This window comes from Branchiostoma belcheri, unplaced genomic scaffold (assembly GCF_001625305.1).
Source record: "Branchiostoma belcheri isolate BF01 breed outbred unplaced genomic scaffold, Haploidv18h27 scaffold6, whole genome shotgun sequence".
Taxonomy (NCBI): Eukaryota; Metazoa; Chordata; class Leptocardii; order Amphioxiformes; family Branchiostomatidae; genus Branchiostoma; species Branchiostoma belcheri.
The window spans coordinates 2950189-2969553 of record NW_017804242.1 but is presented as its reverse complement, the minus strand read 5'-3'; the positions used below and the strand labels follow the sequence as shown (position 1 = coordinate 2969553).

General features: G+C 42.3%; 4 protein-coding genes across 4 annotated transcripts in view; 2 read left to right on the top strand and 2 right to left on the bottom strand.

The window, feature by feature from the left end:
• Positions 1–4934: 4934 nt before the first annotated feature.
• On the bottom strand, positions 4935–10060 carry LOC109482659 (hydroxyacid oxidase 1-like). The gene is made up of 8 exons (XM_019785482.1): positions 9914–10060; positions 9166–9317; positions 8529–8784; positions 8021–8193; positions 7598–7689; positions 6386–6544; positions 6145–6214; positions 4935–5739 (listed from the first exon to the last, which is right to left on the bottom strand). Exons 1-8 carry the CDS (start codon positions 10048–10050, stop codon positions 5636–5638), a joined length of 1143 nt encoding a protein of 380 aa, XP_019641041.1. The 5' UTR covers positions 10051–10060; the 3' UTR covers positions 4935–5635.
• Positions 10061–10660: 600 nt separating this feature from the next.
• On the top strand, positions 10661–13466 carry LOC109482568 (mammalian ependymin-related protein 1-like). Its single transcript, XM_019785331.1, has 6 exons — positions 10661–10858; positions 11269–11303; positions 11747–11881; positions 12112–12298; positions 12603–12690; positions 12942–13466. The coding sequence occupies exons 1-6, from the start codon at positions 10792–10794 to the stop codon at positions 13006–13008; spliced, it is 579 nt and encodes a 192-aa protein (XP_019640890.1). The 5' UTR covers positions 10661–10791; the 3' UTR covers positions 13009–13466.
• A 228-nt stretch (positions 13467–13694) lies between these two features.
• On the bottom strand, positions 13695–18579 carry LOC109482256. Its single transcript, XM_019784948.1, has 4 exons — positions 18251–18579; positions 17290–17838; positions 14938–15126; positions 13695–14567 (listed from the first exon to the last, which is right to left on the bottom strand). The coding sequence occupies exons 1-4, from the start codon at positions 18339–18341 to the stop codon at positions 14023–14025; spliced, it is 1374 nt and encodes a 457-aa protein (XP_019640507.1). The 5' UTR covers positions 18342–18579; the 3' UTR covers positions 13695–14022.
• A 503-nt stretch (positions 18580–19082) lies between these two features.
• LOC109482565 (mammalian ependymin-related protein 1-like) overlaps positions 19083–19365 on the top strand; it is a 2902-nt gene continuing 2619 nt past the window's right edge. The window contains exon 1 of the mRNA XM_019785327.1: positions 19083–19208. Within this exon, the coding sequence (XP_019640886.1) occupies positions 19139–19208 (70 nt within the window). The 5' untranslated portion in view covers positions 19083–19138. The remainder of the gene's footprint in view (positions 19209–19365) is intronic.

Sequence of the window (19365 nt, the reverse complement as noted above, 5' to 3'; positions counted from 1 at the left end):
GATGATGATGATGAAAGTGACATCATCATCATCATCATCCATAAAATAGCCTAATGTGCTATCTTTCTCTCTTACTTTATCCATGTCATTCAGTATGTACAGGTTGTATTTCTATATCTATTACCCTTGGGCCACACATGGACACTAGACTCTACCCCCTGGGCCATTGCCCTTGACCTTATCTTACTGATGAGAGTGACACAGTCTGTCCTTCATGTAGTCCTCCGTGCAGTCAGTCTGACATGCCCACTCTTTAAACCTGACATCATCAGTCTGTGCCACCATCAACACAACGTGCAGTTTACAAGGCACTGTAAACTTGCCTTAATTGCTGTGTAACCACAGTCTCTGTCTGGGGCAGATTGAAGTGATGGGTGCTTTCCCACAGGACAGTCTGCTTACACCAACACACTTCCCCCTTCCTGACCACTTCTTAGTTTGAGCTCGGTCAACGTATACAGAGACATCAATTCCAGTGATGGAGATAGAGGGTTACTTATATACATTCTCTAGTGTTTTTGTGTACTACTTCCATATACAGGAAGTCCCTTGAAGGCACATCCATTCATTGATCCAGAATTGAAATGTTATGCCCAAGCCCCAACATTTGTAAATTTATCTCTTTTTACAATGGAATCTGGCATTTTCAGCCAGAAATCCAATATCAGTTATAAAGACAATGTTGAAGTTGATTTACCCAGAGGAACTTTTCCAAGAGTCATTTTTCAGTAATATTCTACATTTCAAACAGCCATCAACCAGACAACTGTGAGGGCCACGCACTTGTAACATGTTTACAAAACCAACTGACCACCCAGACATTGCCAGACTTTGACAGTGTTGTTATGACCAGGTAGACTCGTGGCTAGGAGCAAGGAAGTTGGATTTCACATGGATATTATGTTTTCCACCTACACGCTAATGGTCAGTTGCTGGAAATTAATTTCCTGGCTATTTCCAAAGTTTTTTGTGGACCACACAACACACAGGAGACAACAGGCAAACAGACCTGCCGGTAGTGGTCTGAGTGAGTCGCCGGTCACATCCTGCTGACCATGACATTGCCGAGAAGGCACAGACCACACAAAAACAGAAACTTCTCATTGCTTAACTACACTGGACAGTATCCAGGTTAGGTTCAGCTTCACCCAAATTTGAGGAGAGTTACACCTTAAGTGAAAGAACCCCCTGCACTTACTGGTATTGATAAGAACAGGGGTCCTTCTTCTGTCTTACACAGATTTTATGTTGTGCCTTTAGGTAGTTAACAACATGTAGTTACTCTCACTCACTCACTCACTCACTCACTCACTCACTCACTCACTCACTCACTCACTCACTCACTCACTCACTCACTCACTCACTCACTCACTCTCACTCACTCACTCAGGACCGCATGCTCCGGGGAGCTTCGCGCCTCTCCAACATGTAGTTACATAGCACAAAAATTGTCTCATCTTTACAGAATCGTCCAGTTTTTAAAATGCAAACATCAAAGTGGACGTGAACCCAAAATTAGTAGGCTAATACTCTACCGTACTGACATCTTAAAAGGTCTAACATTTACAGTGAGTAAATATACTCATGGTAATATCATACACAATATTAGACATGAAAGCCAGAGATATACTTACACAGTCACCTGTAGCCAATGTGATGTCATCACAGTCATCAGGGCAGTTCCCAGACTGAAACAGAACATGTTTCCAATGTCATAACTCTCCCACCTTTTTGTAATACATCACAAACAATTCTCCATATTTAATGTTACTCGGAGGTGAAGTGGAAATGAATGCTCATTCCCTGTCTCACATTTCAAGAACTAAGTCCTCACTACTCTAGCATTTACAAAAACATACGCTACATTGTACTTTACAAAGGGGTATCTTGATCCTGAGGATTACATGCAGGAATTCAAGTATTCCCACACCTGGCTCTCTTTAGAATCATACCACTTTTTAATAGCAACTGTAACTGTCTTTGTGTTCTGTGTAACAGTGATGGCAAGGGTGACAGCGGACTAGGACCATGTCACTCTACCCACTTCAGTCACCCCAGACTGTTATGATGTTGTGTTACTGTCAATGTAGATGGAATGATGATGGGCTTGATGAAGTTATCATGAACAGCAACCCATATGAATGAGAGTTTGAAGTTGGTCTATGAAGCCTAGGGGTTTCCTCTTGCCTACATTTCCTACATTTGGGTGACAATTTGCCAACTGTGCAGTCCTGTACTTCTGTCAATATCACATACCTCTTTTCAAGGACTGACCATAGGGGTCAAGGAAACAAATGACCTTGAGATAAAGGCACAAAAAAACATTCTGTACCTGAGAGAATTTCACATTTCTTGGTTTTAAGCTTGGCATCTGCAAGAACTTTAGCCAAGTTTGTCTCTTATCAGAAAACCCCCCCATAACATTTTATGACAGTGGCATAACTGGCACTGTCCTTGAGTGAGGCACAAGAGATTTGAATGCAGCAACACACTTTCTTCTTAACATGACAAAAGCCTTGGTTCTGTGAGTAAATGGAATTCTCAAGTAAGGATGACCAATACAATGGTCTCTTGCAACAGCTTGTGCCAGACTGTATTGCAGGCAACGTTCCGCATGTTTCCGAACAAACAATAAGGAAGTTTTAAAGAGAAAGACAAATATGGAATAGTAGTGATGGACACAATACCCTCCTTGTCTACAATGCTTTTAATCATTTCATAAAAGAAGCTACGAGAAGCCCCTTTCCCAAACTTGCAAAACAAAGCTCATTATCCTACTAATTCCACTAAAACACAAATGACACTGTCCTTGCTTAGTCTGGTACTTGAAAAAACACTGGCGATCACGACTTCACTTGTTAACTGAGGATTCTGACACCAAAGGCCAACAGGGAGCCACTACATTTGTTCAGTGCTTCTCACAGAAATCCAGGGACATAAAGGCCCAATGACACTGATGAATGGTAGGTGAGTTCTTAGAAAATGTTGGTTGTGCATTTTCAACATTATATCAAGCTCTCATGGGTTGCTACGTGCTACAAGATGGTCTACCCTCAAGGACTGAGGGCAGGACCTTTTAACTCAAAGTCTTAAAAGTCTAGATTTTCTGTCAATATGAAAGGGGAAGTTACATCATAGGTAGAAAGTAATGTTCATGAATGTGAAGAAAGGGCAGCAAGGCTTGTGGTCTATATCCCAAGGGTGGCTTTAGAACTGTCTCCCTTATGGCCTCCATTGTCAAACAATGGTGCTTACACTGGCATCAAATCTTTCGGTTTTGCTGGTCAAAACACATAAAACTGACAGAAAGGGCATTTTGTTCTGTCAGAATCGTAACATTGGGTCTTTTTCTTAATCAAACTATTAATGGGTTGGTCTTGGGTTTCATTTTTATGTTCAGAAATTGTTTTTACTGAATGAATGGTCGGTATGTTTTCAAATACATATAAGTTACATGTACCATCATACAAAGCATTAAGTTTGGTACCCTCCTCCATTTGCTATATTGCTATGAATTTCTAATTGAACACAGGGAAAAAAGACACATGGGTACATAAATTATTGACATATCAATTCAAGTAGATCTACATAGTAAAAAAACTTAAAAGTGCAGGTGTGGCTCTGAATAGGTAGAAAGCACTTGTGGAGGGAAAGTTCTCACCTGTGGCAAATCTGTCTCACAAAGAGTTCTGCACTGTGCCCTGCACACTGCCCTTCCCAGCAGCGACAAGGGCATACAGTCCACCATCGTCCATCCCAGGATCCCGGCAACCGCGACAAGCGCGCAAAACTTCTCACTGAGCACCACCATTCTCTGGATCTTGTCCTCGAAAAGCAGACTTCACTTGTGTTGGGGACAGCCGTGAAGGCCAGACTTCTGTTGTCAACTGTTGCCTATAAACTCACTTGACTCAAATGACTCTTGTGTGCTCTGGCCTTTTAGATGGGAAATATTTGCATGAGGTATTGGGGGCCCTAATGCATTCACAGGAAGTATGCAAGGTAGCCCAGAAAATTAATGCGAATGACTTGAGCGAATGCCTCACATGTGTGACAAATCAGAGCTTAGGGACAGTCCACCCTGATAGGTTGCTGAATGGAAAAGGGGTGGTTTGGAAAAGTTGCTATAAATCAGATCATTTCTAAATACTAATGGGGGAAATTAGCTATTGTTTTTCTCCCAATAGGTCCTATCACTACATAAGTCCCTCAGACTGTCTCTGGTATATTTCCTTGTCTATCTGTTATCCTTCGGTCCATCGTGAAAAATAATTACATCCTCCAACATCTGTCTGTTACAGATGGTTAGCACAATCCCTAAAATGCTTTATAATGGACTAAATTGGGGAACATTACAGGATTGTACTGGGGCAGCCAGGCATGACTCTTCATTCTAGTTTTTAAAAATGCCGAACAGGAAGTGTTCTAAGTCAAATGAAAAGTTGTGAAAAGAACTGATTGTGACATTACTCACCCAACCACACTTGTGGGTGGGCGCCTCCAGATTAGCTGTGTGGTTGGGAAGTGCTGCTGTGAAGGCTATTACCTCGGCATAGGAAGCAGTGGGCTTGCAAGTAACCTGCTTACTATGATGCAACCATATTTAGGACCAACCAAAATCAACCTGCCAATCTTTTTGTTTTAGGTTTATTTTGGCCATAGTGGACATCACAGGTTTTGTTTTCTCAACTTTAACATCGCCCATTATCAGACAAGACTGGCCCTGACTGGACATCTCGTTAGTCATGACTACCTACTACCTACTATCAATAGAAAATCTTTTTGCTATGCAGACTTTGAAGGGTGACAGTAAATAACTAAATATTAATAGTATTCATTTATACAAGCAGGTACAACAAATCAGTTTGCTAATGCTACAGATTATTTTGCTTCTCATCAACTGCTTTAAAATAAAATTCAAGAAATCGATCAAATGTCTTTGAAAATACTTATTATATTTCTGAAAGAAATCAATTATTTATATGATTTACATAAGAAAGTTGCAATGCTTTTCTGTGACATACAGTCATCATAATTAATTCATCACTTACATTTCATCAGGCTAACATGAATGTGTATTGCAAATGTGTATTGCATATCTATGGTGATATACTGGCTTTTCAATAGAGAGAAGCATCATTCTTATAGGATTATATTCCACACAAAAACCTTTTGTCTTATGCAACTTATTGGCATGTGGATGATTAAAGAAATACTCTATAAAGAAGAGTAACCATCAAGAGCAAGTTAACCTGTGTGAAGATATCCTTGTCTTTGCATTTGCTGTTCTTCATTATGAAAATACTTGCCTCATTGTAAATTGCACTGTCCCTAGATGCCTATGCTCTCTGTAGTTACATTTTATAGTTTTCTTTAGTCTTTAATAATCACACAGTTGGACACTACAGCTACATCTATCCTGCACATAATGGTGAAAACAATGGTTGGAATACTGTCTGCAGTTTGTAGTCCTTTGATATCAATTTCATTTTCATGTGATGCCACACAGTACACTGTTTCTTAAAACTCTAATGTTACCTTGATTATTAAAATAGATTTTCCATGATTGCACTGACTGAATACCATTTTTTTAATGATATAATATCGGTGATTGATACCATACACTGTGCCCTGGTCAGAGTTTTGACTGTTGCTTGGTTGGACCATGGCGGAGGCTGGACTGGTAGTAGCTCTCATGGACCACCAAGGCAGGGGTGATGTCAGACACACGCCCACAGCCTTAACAGACACAGACAAGAACACACACTATACAAAACATGTACATGTGACTTACACTATTTCTAACTACATACACCAAGTAAAAATATTATCACTTACTCCTCTCCAGTGTAGAAACTTACAGTATCTACATTTTTTGCAATACATGTATGCAGTTCTCCTGTAGTTGTGACCATTGATGTTGACTTCATTTGTGTGATTACTTTGGTATGGTAAGCAGTATAGTTCAGTTAATACCTCACAGAAGATAAACTTGCAGATTGAGTAGAGGCTTTCTTCCATGCACAGGTTCATCACAAACCACTACATCCTTCTGCATCTAGGCTAGTAAAATTGGTACAATAACCATATACCAACTACATGTAATACAAAAACAGAACACACACATAGTTGTTTTGCACTAACCTGACAATGCCATAGCAAGACTGAACTCTTCCTTCAGCATTTGAAGCATCTCCTGCACACCTTCTTGTCCCTTAAAGGAGTGAACATAGAAGTGTGAAATCGCAACATTAAAAAAAATGTGAGTAAAACTGACTTAGCCGAGCAAAAAAGGGATCCAGTGCTTAAAACAAAATGGAAACAGTTTGCCTTGATAAGAATCGCTGTGATTCTCTCAGGAAGGAGAAAGTGATGACAATATTACCTTGTATGCAAGACCCCAGAGTACAGGCCTTCCCACAAACACACACCTCGCCCCTAGTGCAAGGGCTTTGAGCACATCAGTTCCAGTTCTGACACCACCATCCAAGTACACCTCAACCTGTCCATTCACTGCTGAAACCACTTCTCTTAGGGCATCTATCTGCAAAAGTATTTCAAGATTTAGCACAATTAATAAGAACAAGGGCTGGGTAGAACATTTACAAACATTAATATAAACAATTTTGATTTTAGCATTTTTAAATGCCAAAATCAAAATTAAAAATCAAATAGAGAAGATTATCAATAAACTAGAAAGGCCAATATTTGCTAAATGGAGCAAATATAGCGATGGGTTCACCACATTTTACCACATGGCAGGGAAAGAATGAGAAACACAAGGGAAAACAATGCTTTACATTGATATAACTATAGTATGAAGTAACATACAACTAAGACTACAACAGTTGGATAGCTATTCCCTACATTATTGGTTAGGATTGCATAATGCAAACTGTTGATTTTCAAGATAAAAAGAAGCGTTCATAGCCCGCATTCCAATGCTGGAGCAGGAAAGCTTAAAATACCTACCAAAACACTTGAATACAGACATACTGTCAGTATGGCATGGCTCTGTGCAGGTGTAAATGAAGTTAAGCCAGTTAAATCCCAACAGCCAATCAGCAAGGAGAATAGAGGAAAGCTGCATGCCTATTGGTTGATGCCTTGCATGCCATTGTGATGACTCATGTCCAAATGTGGTAAACACTGCACACTTACACAGTAATACATTAGCTATTACACAGCCAAAAAACTCAAATAAAACCATTCTTAAAGCCTGTATCACAATAATTTAAAAAACGCCTAGGGGTATTTGCCCACTGTACCTCCATACCAAATTTCAGGACCTTAGGCCCTAAAATGAAGAAGCTGAATCCATTTAAAGTATATGGCAGGAGGAGGAGGAGAAGGAGGAGAAGGAGGAGGAGAAGAAACATCAGAAAAAGCAATATGGTTTCACCACACCACTTCGTGGTGTGGTGAACCCATAATAAGACTTGATAGCAACTACCTCAAGCATCAAAATTTAGGTCAGATACACCACAAAATTGGCAATATAAATGTTTTGCAGGCTGGAAGGTAAATTTTGTGATATTTGAACAATCATGGGTGAGAAGAAAGAAAGGATGAGAGGGAGGAAAGAAAATGATCTCACTGTAGCAGGAACTCCATCCAGTTGCCTTGCTCCATGGTTAGAGACTAGGATCCCATCTATACCATGTTCAACAGCTTCTCTGGCAACTTCCGCTGAAGAGATAAGAAATTTCCATATATAGATACTGACAATCTGCAACTATGTAGCCAGGAAACTGCAGTACAACAGTAATGAGCCATAGCTATCAATTAAGGCAACATGCTATGGAAGCTCAATTTGGCTGACAGTTTTTTTCTGGTGGCTCTAGCGTGAAATAACCAAGTTTAAGATGGATAGACAGGATACAAAAGGCACAACAAATTATTGAAAGGGCAGGCAAGACAGACTTGAGGTCGAGGAAGATGAAGAAGACTGGAAGAAATGAGGCCTTCAACTAGAGTCTACCTGGGGAAGATGTAAAAAGACAGACACTTTCTGCTTCACCTGTGAGAACTCCTTTGAGAATGATGGGCAGCTTGGTGACACTTCTGAGCCAGTCTACATGCTCCCAGCTGAGACTGGGGTCAATCAGGGACGCCACGTAGGCTGCCAGTCCAGAGTCGCTGTCACTCTGCACACCCGAGGATCGAACATCGCCTTCTGAGAAGTTGGCAAGCCTGAAATCATATCAATTTTTTCATGTGACAAAATACATGTACATGTAGTCTATATTGACCATTCAAGGGGCCATCATCACAGTGATTAGTAATAGGTATATTATTATATTTTAGTGGTTATCTTTCTGTCTTCTTATTGCTTGAGTAAATGGAAAAAAATAATCTAAGGCCCAACCAACAAGTGGTCACAATAACCAAATGGTCCTTATATAGACGAGGTCACTTATAAAGGTTTGATTATAGAAGTACATGTAAATATCATCTTTGCAAACTTTCAGTATTGCCTGAATCTCAGTATTCAAAAGCAGAGGGCTCCTTTACTATACTGTACTCACCTGAGATGTGCTGGAAGCTTGAACTTGTTTCTGGTATCCTCTAGACGTTTGCCGAGGATGGGTGTATCTACAGTGAGGAAAATGGCCTTGTACCCGGCCTTCTCAGCTCTCTCCACCAGGTTCCTGGTCACCTGTCTGTCCTTGTACACGTACAGCTGGAACCACCTCAGTCCACCGGCTGAGGCCTCGGCAACCTCCTCTATGGTGGACGTGGCCCAGGAACTTAGGATCATCCCCGTGCTCATGGAGGCAGCAGCTGAGGAAATGTTAGGCAACAAACACTCAGAATTAGACATGCCAGTGTGTTCCCACTGCAAATACATGCAATGTGATCATGAATATATGCTCTGTCTTGCATTGCTATGCAACAGTTATTTCGGCTGCAAACTTAAAACACTGCAAATGCTTGCCTCCTTTAAAGTTGCCCTCCAGGAAGTAGTCCTAATGCAAAATTAAGTTCCTGAAATACATTGTATGTGGACAAATCATGTAAACTGCCTAGGTGCCAGCCTTTGTAGTTACTGCTGGCTCCCTCTTTTCTCTGGCTACTACCATGGACAGCCAGTGAGAAGAGAGAGCCAGTGGTAAGTATGAACTAGGGTGACACCCAGTCTACTGTCTAGTGCTAGTTACAAACCTCTGGCTGTTGCCACTTCTCCATCTGGATGAGCCATCCTCTGCATGGCTGTGGGAGCCATGGCCACGGGGAAGTCCAGCAGCTCACCCAGCACTGTTGTTGTTGTGTCTCTCCTGGAAACATCTCTCAGGAACCGAGGCCTCAGGCGATACCTGAGATAAAATTTGACAATTCATCAGTGTGACTTACAAAGTAGTGTGTTGTTACAACATGTGCACATTTTCCAGACCTTGGTGGGATAGGACTACAGTCATGTGAGGTTGAGCTGGGCCCAGCAAAGCAAACTTGGTCACACCAAGGACATTTTATCCTTGCAATTGGTCACACCTGGGAGTTGGGCTTCTCTTATTAAAGTTTATCTCTTGATAAACAAAGCTCCTTGTACATGTCTCTGCTAACAAAATTATTCAGGCCTCTCTAACAGGAAGTCTCTTGGACTAAGGTTATCAAAAGTTTCCAAGACATTGCAAGGTAAGCCTGAACTTGTTGAGGTGAAGCTACTTTTCCAGATACTGCCCTATTAAAATCACTGTGTGTTGCATTGTCTTGTTTCTGTGTGCAAGCTTACCGCATTACCCTTGAGACTAAATTAGGATGTAGGATAACGGTGGTACAGTACGATCGATCTCAACACTATAATAATAATGATATACCTTTGAAGAAAGGCCATAGGTCAAAAACTTTTTGAGATAAAGCAAGGTGGCCACACGTAAACGTTGATAGTACAAGAAAGTCTGTCAGAATTTACCTTCTAAATGCATCCACGTTGTCTCGAAGTGTTTGTTCGTTATTTGCACCGCTATTGTAGTAATTCAACGCATTTTTGTCCAGCGATTCGCAAGCAAACTTCTCAAAATCTGCCAAGCACACAAACTTGCCCGCCATGATGGCTTGGACTGTACCAAGTATGTTGAGGGGTGTCGGTGATTCTTCTTCTTCTTCTTTCTGTGTGCCGCATTCACTTTTTAATAAAAGAGGATTTTTTTTCCTCCTGTGCCTATTATACCCCTGTTTATGTATATATCAAAGTTCACACCTGTTTTCTCCTATATTTCTCTCCTGCTCTTTATGTCGCTTTAATAATCCATAAACGTCATCGTACCTGCAGTTCGATAGTTTGTCGCTAAGGGCCGCTCGCGTACATTGGCTCTCAGTGCAAACTAATCTTGTGTTAGAGCAAAATTATCATTTATTAATAACATTCTCTGCATGATTACCATTCAGAGTATTGAAAAAATAACAAGTCGCCATCGGCATGCAGTCCCAAGCCTGTTGTATATAGAGTCCGGAGCATTACCTTATGATAGAATCATGTATGGTTCATCAAGGCTTCTGTTGGTTTAATACTAAAGTTCCTCCTGTCCTTTCCTCTGTGCACTGACTATTGGCATACTAGTATCAATCTTTGGCAGCAGAGAGTCATATTCAATATCCCTGGGCAGGTTACTACAGGTCATCCATTGACAGGTTTTACAGGCTATCCTATCTCATCAACCAATCGAAGAAGGGGTCGGGGGTCGTGTTTGTCTATTCAGGTCTTCCGTTTTACCTGTCTAGATCTTGTCAGTTCCCGTTCCAACGCTGTACAGGACAACTTCCTCTTCGTGGCGACAATACGCATTCAGTATGAAGTTACTCGTTTTTCTGGTAGCAGCCTGTGCTGTCGTCTATGGACAAGAACCCCAACCATGCAGTGAGCTTTGTTTTTACTTTACCTGTCACGATCAGGTGTGACGTAGAAAGCCTGTGAACGCCTGAGAACGCCAGAAAAAGAAACATTTAGATCGCTGATTACATCGTTGATCGACTTTCTGAAGTCTCAGTGAGTGATGATATGTGATATGTTTCGTATGCTAGTTGCTATGCAGTCGTCGAATATTGAGACGGCAAACCATGAATCAAATCTAACTTGGTGCCTAGTCTACCTGACCAGTGGCGTGCAAAACTTACATAACACGTGACGCGACGTAAAACACCGAAGAACAGGTTTGATTATTCACGGCATGTTGCTAAATAACAAAATGGATGTTAACGTTACGTTACTGTTGTGAAACCAACGTGCAATCTCTTCCTTATTTCTATTCCCTATTTGTTTATTTCTAGTTGCACCCAAGCTCTGGGAAGCCAGGATGTCACGGGTGAGTTGTGGTTCAGTATGCAAATCACGTAGGTAGAATATTATAGATGTCATTGCGTCACACCAACAATGACACTGCAGAAATTATGTTATGTTATTCTGCCCAGCAAATTATACTGTTAAGTAACTATCCCTCTGTAGCTATCCAGTATAAATTGTGAACCACCTGTTGCATACTGAAAGAAACTAAAGCAGGTCGAACTCGAAGCGTAATGCATAACACTTATCCACAGCTCTGACATAGTGCAATCAAGAGCACCTGGTTACCCATGCTCTTGTTGAATAAGTCTGTTTGGTTCTTTTTCGTGCAGATTTTCGGGGGCTAAGGCCTGAAATTACCCCATATATACAACCATACAATGTACGATAAATAATAAAACTAAATTTCTTATATTCATGTCACCTCTGGCTTTTGGTATTCATTCATGCATTGCTTTTTTTTAGATTGACCCCGCCAAAAGGTTCTATGAACGTGCACGTATTTCTTATGACGCCATCAACCGACGTGTTCGCATCATAGAGGAAGTCAACATCAAGGAACAGAGGGACTTCTTCGATGTCCTCTTCCTCCATGAAGTCGTAAGTCATCTTCTCAGATTTGCCTCCCTTTCTATGCCTTACCTGAGTCTACTTATATATAAAAAACGACCTTTGTATATTTGGTTTGGGGAGAGCTTGGAAAGATAATTTGGATAACGTGGAGGCTTTCCTGCTGGTCCAAATGTTTGTTGATAAGAAACACACTTTTGTTATCGGTAAGGTTGTTATACATTTCTGGGGACAAATGGATACGTAAATCTTCATGCCAGGGCAAGGAGTATAAATTCAACCTGAGGACAAAGGAGTGCGCTGTGAGTGCAATAGCCGAGCCGTTCCGTCCGTTCGAAGTACCCCCGAATGCCACCAGCTTCGGCGAGTCCTACATCGGGACGGGCGCCTTTCCCGGTGAGGGCGTGCTCATCACGCTGTGGGGAGGAGAGGTCGAACAACCGGCAGGTGGGTTCGTAAGATCACTCATTACCCACATATTACAGAAAAAAGGTGGGGTCTCTACTGCCTTCGTCTATTTAAAAAAGTGTAGTAGTGACAACTGACCGAGAGCTTCAGAGGTTTTGCCCCAAAAGCGCTCTGTGATTCTCAAAGCTCTGTTGTGACCTTTTGTTTGCATGGCAAGTTGGTGTTTGCATGTTTGATGCCACCGATTACGTTTGTCCTCATTCTGTCAAACATGTTGACAGTAACAAACTTTTAGCAACACTGTCCAACAATATCGTTGTATTCTTTACTGCCCTATGAACAGGCAGGTACATGGCTACCTTCACCAACAGCGGCTGTGTACCCGTGGAGGACGGCTTCTGCACCGAGCGCTTCGGATGTGTCCACACAGCGTGAGTATAGGCGTTGTCTCAAGTTATTATAACGGACATAAGATGTTATAACGAATGAACTAATAGCCTGGTGGGCGGTGTTTTTATATTTAAAAAAAAATGATACTAGTATATAGTACTAAATGATACAAGTTAATTTCAACCCCTTCAGAACAGTCAGGAACGTTTGAGGAGTTGCGTAAGGTTGAGGTTGCCTAATTTCATGTCAAAGCTTATCTGACTTCTCAAGTCTCACGGCTTTTCCTTTGTAGGTTCTACGACGTTGTTGCTGGGATCTCCGACCCAAACGTCTTCATTCCTCCAAGAGAGTGCGAGTAGGAGGGGCCCTATAAATGTCTAATGACATCAGTTCTTGCGTGTCAGTTAATGCTATGCAACCAAAATATAGATATCGATGTGAGCATTAATTGTAACATTTTTACTGTTGAGTAATAGACAAAATAAATAAAAAATTACTGTTTAATTTCACTGGAAATTTCACAGAAAATTGATACAAGAAAATAATCACTTTTTAAGAAGCAGTACTAGTTGTCTCGTTTAAGAAATATTATGTTTGCTGCAAGGCAACCGACTCACTTCCCTAATATCTCTCCGTGATGATATAGAGATAGCGAACCAACATCGATATAGTGGGGCAACCTTTGACTCTTCTTGCTGCTACCATGATTGTTGCTTTATAATGACATTGTCGACTTGAAACATCAACTGATGTATGGTGGGTGATTGGCATCTAAATGTAATCAAGCTGAATCTATTAAAAGAAAGCGATACATCGACTGGTTTTATTGTCTCTTATTGCCAAGTATCTGGCGGGCTTTCCCACCCAAAAAAGTCGGGAAGTAATAAACACTGGATACTTAAGACTACCTTTCAAAGATTCCTTTCCTTCTGTACGTTGTTAGAGTGATTCAGGAACAATCTTGACTGTTGTGTCCTATATCTTACTTCTGCTCTATTATCACTCTCACCATAGGGCACAGAAAGAAATGGCACAAACGAGCCAATACAAGTTTCAGCAAAATATATTTTATTCCACATTCATCCTTCCTATGATAATGATAACAATGATAAGCATGGAAAGCCTCGCTCAATGGACAGCACGTAGAAATTCCCATTACTCAATCTATGCAAACGTTGATATCACGTCCTGCAGCGCTCTGTATGACATAAAAATACGTGAGCTGCGACTACCTTTGCCGAACACAGGATTCATTTATATAGATATATAGATATCAGATTTTAACAAGCATTAATGCTGTACGACAATAAATATTATAGCATTGCTAGTGACTAAGCTGTGGTGCTAGAGGGCTACAGTTCAAGACCACTGTCTCACTCTGCCATCTCATCATCGCCCTCCGCACTATCAATGTCCTCCTTCCCATTCTCTACTGCCGGTGCCTCGGCAGACTGGACAGGCACGACTTTCTCGGCAGGCGGCGCCTCGATGGCCATCCTCGGGGCCTGGATGCTCAGCACTCCGTCCTTGGACAGCACGGACGTGACGGTCTCGGGGTCCACCCCCTCGGGTAGGACAAACTCCCTCCTCAGCTCCTGATAGCGGAAGCTGTGGCCGTTCTGGTCGGCGTGGCGCGCTTCGTGCTTGCCGTGGACGCGGACTTTGTTGCCGACGGTTTTGACGCTGATCTCGTCAGGAGAGAAGCCTGTCACGTCGAGCGACACCTGGTACTTCTCCGGGGTGGCTTCGGTCTTGGTCTCCGTCTCATTTCCTTCGTCGGGTTTCTTCTCAGCGGCCTTGTTCTTCTGTGTAGGCGGCCGGCATGGGCACTGTGAAGGGCTGAGGAGTTGGTTGAGGAAGAGCAGTCCATCTTGGAGGGCGGCGTCTATCTGGTGTTCCATAGTGTAGAGTGGAACGTCTGTGAAAACAAAGATCTAACGTCAGTATAAACGCGCCTCGGGGTGCAAGTCATATACGGTGTCAAAGACGTGTTTGTGTGGCAAATCATATCATGATAATAAAAAATATAATTATACAAGATACAATGTATGGCATTTTCTGTAAGTTTAACTTAACAGGAAGTTCTCAGGCTATGGAAACTACGTAACAAGTAACGTTACACGAGTACAGTCTTCTTGTCTTATTTACAATGCGGGGACGTGTCTGACATAGCCCTGGCGACTGTTGAATACTACATCCCTTGCTTGCAGGCTACTTCGGACCGTAAACTGTACCCTGTTGATATGGCGCTACAAAGCGGATATTTCGCGGGAAGAAGGTGGACTTACCATTCGCAACTCCCGGGAAGCAGCGGGGCCGGGGCCGCACGGTTCGGCAGCAGGGTCTGCTCGCGTAGAACGGAGAGAACACGAGAGCCATGGTTCTGTCTGGTGTCGGTCGCGTCGCTGTTGTGGTTATCGCTGGAAAGATGATGCTGATATTTCCGTCGTTCGGAAGAGTCTGGTGAACCCGCCAGCGTCACCCATTTTTATATTCCAACATGGAAGGGAATAGATGGTTCCTGAATCTTCCAATATGATGTAGTTGGTGAGCAATGTGTAAAAATACATGACTTGGTCGAGTAAATTCTCGAAACATCTCAAAGCTTCCAGTGACTTCCGGGTTCCACAGCGCCTGCGCAAAATCGTAAACCAATCAGATAGCACATGACATTACGGCGGTCCACCGGTGTCTTTGTAATCACGCCTATGATTGGTCAGATGTAGATTTTCTGGGTCACCCTGGAACATTCGCGTCGTCTGCTAGGAATGACTTTGGGAAATTCACGTCGTCTGCTCAGCATGAGTTTGGGGAAGTCAGTGGAACTTTCGCGTGGTCTGCTAAGAATGACTTGGGAAATCTTTGTCGTCTGCTTAGCATGACTTTGGAAAATTCATGTCGTTTGCTAAGCATGACTTTGTGGAAGTTAGTTGAACATTCGCGTCGTCTGCTAAGATTTTTTTGGGCAAAAAACGACTAAAGGAAAAATGTTAACCGTAGTTGTTTTAGGCAAGGGTATGGTTGAGTTTTCCTTGCTGGTGCAGTAAAATGTCTAGCTCATTTTAAAAAGTCATTACGCTCAATGGGGAGCAGGAACTTTGGATTCCTTAGCTTACCTTTTTTACCTCCTGGGAAGGAGATACCCCTCTGTGTGAAGGTTTTGTTTTGTCATGTTTGTATGTTCGCTGCTGTAACTCACGTTGAGTTTGATAGATTTCTTTGATTTCTTGGTGTATGATTAGGTATTGGGTCCAGGTGATGTGGGATTTACTAACGATACATCTGTATTTACAGATATTGAAATGAAAGAATTTAACACCCCAGTGCTGCATGTGATGTAGGGTCGTCTATTGTGATTGTCTTAAACAACAAAGAAAACAACAATTTACTGTATTGATTGGCTAATGAGCAATCTGAGAAAATGGGTACCCCAGTACATAAAAATGATCGCTACTTTAAGAACCAATAGTCTTAACCGTTTAAGAAAGATTTATTGTGTATGGTGATTGCTGCTAGCCAACCGACTCATTATCCTAAACTCTCTCTTATAACTTAACAATAATAATGAAAGCACTGGCATACCGATCTAGCGGAGGTACTTTTACTCTTCCTGCTGCTACCATGAGACTTGCTTTTTACATTGCCGATATATCTAAAACAGAAACTGTTTTATGTTGGGTGATCGGCATCAAGCTGAAACTACTAAATTAAATCGAGAAATTAATCCATTGAGTTGGTTCTTATTGTCTCTTAGTATTTGATGGGCTTTCCCACCCAAAGTCAGAAATTGATACTTTCCTGAAAATTCCTTTTCCTTCTATAAGTCGTCAGAGGGATTTGCAATAACATTGATTTCCGCATCCTGTCTTACTCCTGCTCTATTATCTTAATCTCCAAGCAGATCTTTTGGTGGGGGTAAGACAGTATCAAATTGGCCAGTCTGTATCCATTTCCCCATCTTGGGTGGGGAAATGGATACAGACTGGCCAATTTGATACTGTCTTATCCCCACCAAAAGATCTGCTTGGAGATTACTATTATCTAGCTCCATGCTAACGGAAAACAAAGTTTTATTAATTACGCCTACTACTAGCTATTAGGCCCTGTCTTCTCTATGGTGTTGATGACGTTGCAATTATATCCTAGTCAGGGTTTCAGACTTACGCTTTTATCGATCTAAGCAGCTGCTAAAAGTTGAGGACTAATTGGCATGTGCCTCCTTCACCTTCCATTTCACAATCTCATTAGAAAGGATTGATACAAACAAATCAATACAAGTAACAGCAAAATACACTTTATTCCAGATTCACCCTTCTTATTACATAAGAATACACATACATGTAACAATTACATATTGATCTCCGCTTCGTACAAATGACTTTACGATAAGCACGGTATATCGGTACCCATACTTGGATAAATACGGTTACTCTTTATAGTTAACATGAGGAAACTTACATGACATTAAAATACGGAAGCTAATATTGTATAAATCTTGGTTGCATGAACACATGATACATTCAAGTAGATATCAGGCTTTACCAAACATAACACTGTACGACGATGAACATCGTAGAATTATCAGTGACTAAATACGGAAGTTGTGGTGCTAGAGGGCTACAGTGCAAGACCATTGTCTCACTCTGCCATCTCATCATCGCCCTCCGCACAATCAATGTCCTCCTTCCCATTCTCTACTGCCGGTGCCTCGGCAGACTGGACAGGCACGACTTTCTCGGCAGGCGGCGCCTCGATTGCCATCCTCGGGGCCTGGATGCTCAGCACTCCGTCCTTGGACAGCACGGACGTGACGGTCTCGGGGTCCACCCCCTCGGGTAGGACAAACTCCCTCCTCAGCTCCTGATAGCGGAAGCTGTGGCCGCTCTGGTCGGCGTGGCGCGCTTCGTGCTTGCCGTGGACGCGGACTTTGTTGCCGACGGTTTTGACGCTGATCTCGTCAGGAGAGAAGCCTGTCACGTCGAGCGACACCTGGTACTTCTCCGGGTGCGGGGTGGCTTTGGTCTTGGTCTCCTTCTCATTTCCTTCGTCGACTTTCCTCTCATCGGCCTTGTTCTGCTGTGTGGGCGGCCGGCATGGGCACTGTGAAGGGCTGAGGAGTTGGTTGAGGAAGAGCAGTCCATCTTGGAGGGCGGCGTCGATCTGGTGTTCAATGACGTAGAGAGGAACGTCTGTGAGAATAAAAATCTATGGTTAGCATGTGCAAATAACATACTACTACGTTATCAAATCATGTCATCACAACAAGATACAGTGTATGGCAACTTCTATGTTACAACAGTTTTAATAGGAAACTAAACTACAAATAAAACTATGGAGACTGACGACTGTATGCTGACAAGTCTTAATGGGATTTATTAAATTTAGAGAAAGTTTACTCAGAGAGTTTCTTGTGTACTGTCTTCTATCTATTATGCAGTGATGTGCCCAACATAGCCTTTAGAAATAGCCACGGCGACTGTTGCATGGCTTCTCTTGCTTGTTACGGGCTACATGACAAATCAATGCGGCATGTAATGTAGGAAGTTCTATCAGTCTAATGCATTACTAAAGGGATATTTTATGGGAAGAAGGCGGACTTACCATTCGCAACTCCTGGGAAGCCGCGGGGCCGGGGCCGCACGGTTCGGCAGCAGGGCCTGCTCGGGTAGAACGGAGAGAACATGACAGGCATGGTTTTGTCTGGTGTCAGTCGGGTCGCTGTTGTCGCTGGAAAGATGATGCTGATATGTCCGTCGTTCGGAAGAGTCTGGTGAACCCGCCAGCGTCACCCATTTTTATATTACATCATGGAAGTGACCAGGTGGTTCTTGAATCTTCGAATGTGATGTAGTTGGTGAGCAGGGTGTAAAAATACATGATATAATGGAGAAAATGCTAGAAAGTTCTGGAAGCTTCCAGTGACTTCCGGGTTCACCACAGCGCCTGCGCAAAATCGTAAACCAATCAGATGGCACATGGCATTACGGCGGTCCACCTGTGACTTTGTAATCACGCCTATGATTGGCCAGGTTTGAGATTTTCTGGGTCACCCTGGAACATTCGCGTCGTCTGTTAGGAATGACTTTGGGAGATTCACGTCGTCTGCTCAGCATGACTTTGAGAAAGTCAGTGGAACTTTCGCGTCGTTTGCAAAGAATGACTTAGAAATATTATATTTAGATAGTAAACAAAAAAACCTAGCTATCCGTAGAAGTTTTAGCCTGGGAAATTGAGACTTTCCTAGCTAGCTGATACTGATACGTATATAGTAAATGAGTAACATATCGAGCTCATTACGATTAAAGTAAAACATGATTTTGCATGTTGTAAAAAAACGGGCGTTTCGTTTGAAGAAGGCATTCTCTACTGCCATTGGGTACCTGTAATGACAATGCAAACAACGCACCTTTCTCTTCCGAGCTACTGAGTCCAAGGTCAATGTTTGCACAGCCCGTGTGACTTCTCCATTGTAGTACTGGAGCTCACGCCATGAAGACTCTCCTACTTTTCGCCGCCGTCTGCGTAACTGTGGCCTACAGCCAAGTGCTGGAGCCATGCTGTAAGTCATTTACTTCTTTTATATGTACAGCAAAGCTGTCCTTTAACTTGCGGCTCCGGATACGGGTTTTATTTTGTGTTTCCAGTACAGGTAACGTGTAGAAAGCTGGGTTTTAATTTGTGTTTGCAGTACGGTTGTAAAAGTTCTATATGGTACG

Excerpts from the sequence above, each read along its gene's own strand:
- LOC109482568 (XM_019785331.1), top strand. The coding sequence starts at position 10,792 with ATGAAGTTACTCGTTTTTCTGGTAGCAGCCTGTGCTGTCGTCTATGGA. Across the intron at positions 11,304-11,746 it reads GGGAAGCCAGGATGTCACGG|ATTGACCCCGCCAAAAGGTT; the intron begins GTGAGTTGTGGT and ends GCTTTTTTTTAG. Across the intron at positions 11,882-12,111 it reads TCCTCTTCCTCCATGAAGTC|GGCAAGGAGTATAAATTCAA; the intron begins GTAAGTCATCTT and ends TCTTCATGCCAG.
- LOC109482256 (XM_019784948.1), bottom strand. The coding sequence starts at position 18,341 with ATGCCTGTCATGTTCTCTCCGTTCTACCCGAGCAGGCCCTGCTGCCGA. Across the intron at positions 17,839-18,250 it reads CTTCCCAGGAGTTGCGAATG|ACGTTCCTCTCTACGTCATT; the intron begins GTAAGTCCGCCT and ends TTATTCTCACAG. Across the intron at positions 15,127-17,289 it reads CGATGATGAGATGGCAGAGT|GCTGGCGGGTTCACCAGACT; the intron begins GAGACAATGGTC and ends AAAATGGGTGAC.
- LOC109482659 (XM_019785482.1), bottom strand. The coding sequence starts at position 10,050 with ATGGCGGGCAAGTTTGTGTGCTTGGCAGATTTTGAGAAGTTTGCTTGC. Across the intron at positions 8,785-9,165 it reads AGAAGTGGCAACAGCCAGAG|CTGCTGCCTCCATGAGCACG; the intron begins GTTTGTAACTAG and ends ACATTTCCTCAG. Across the intron at positions 6,215-6,385 it reads TCTGGGGTCTTGCATACAAG|GGACAAGAAGGTGTGCAGGA; the intron begins GTAATATTGTCA and ends CACTCCTTTAAG.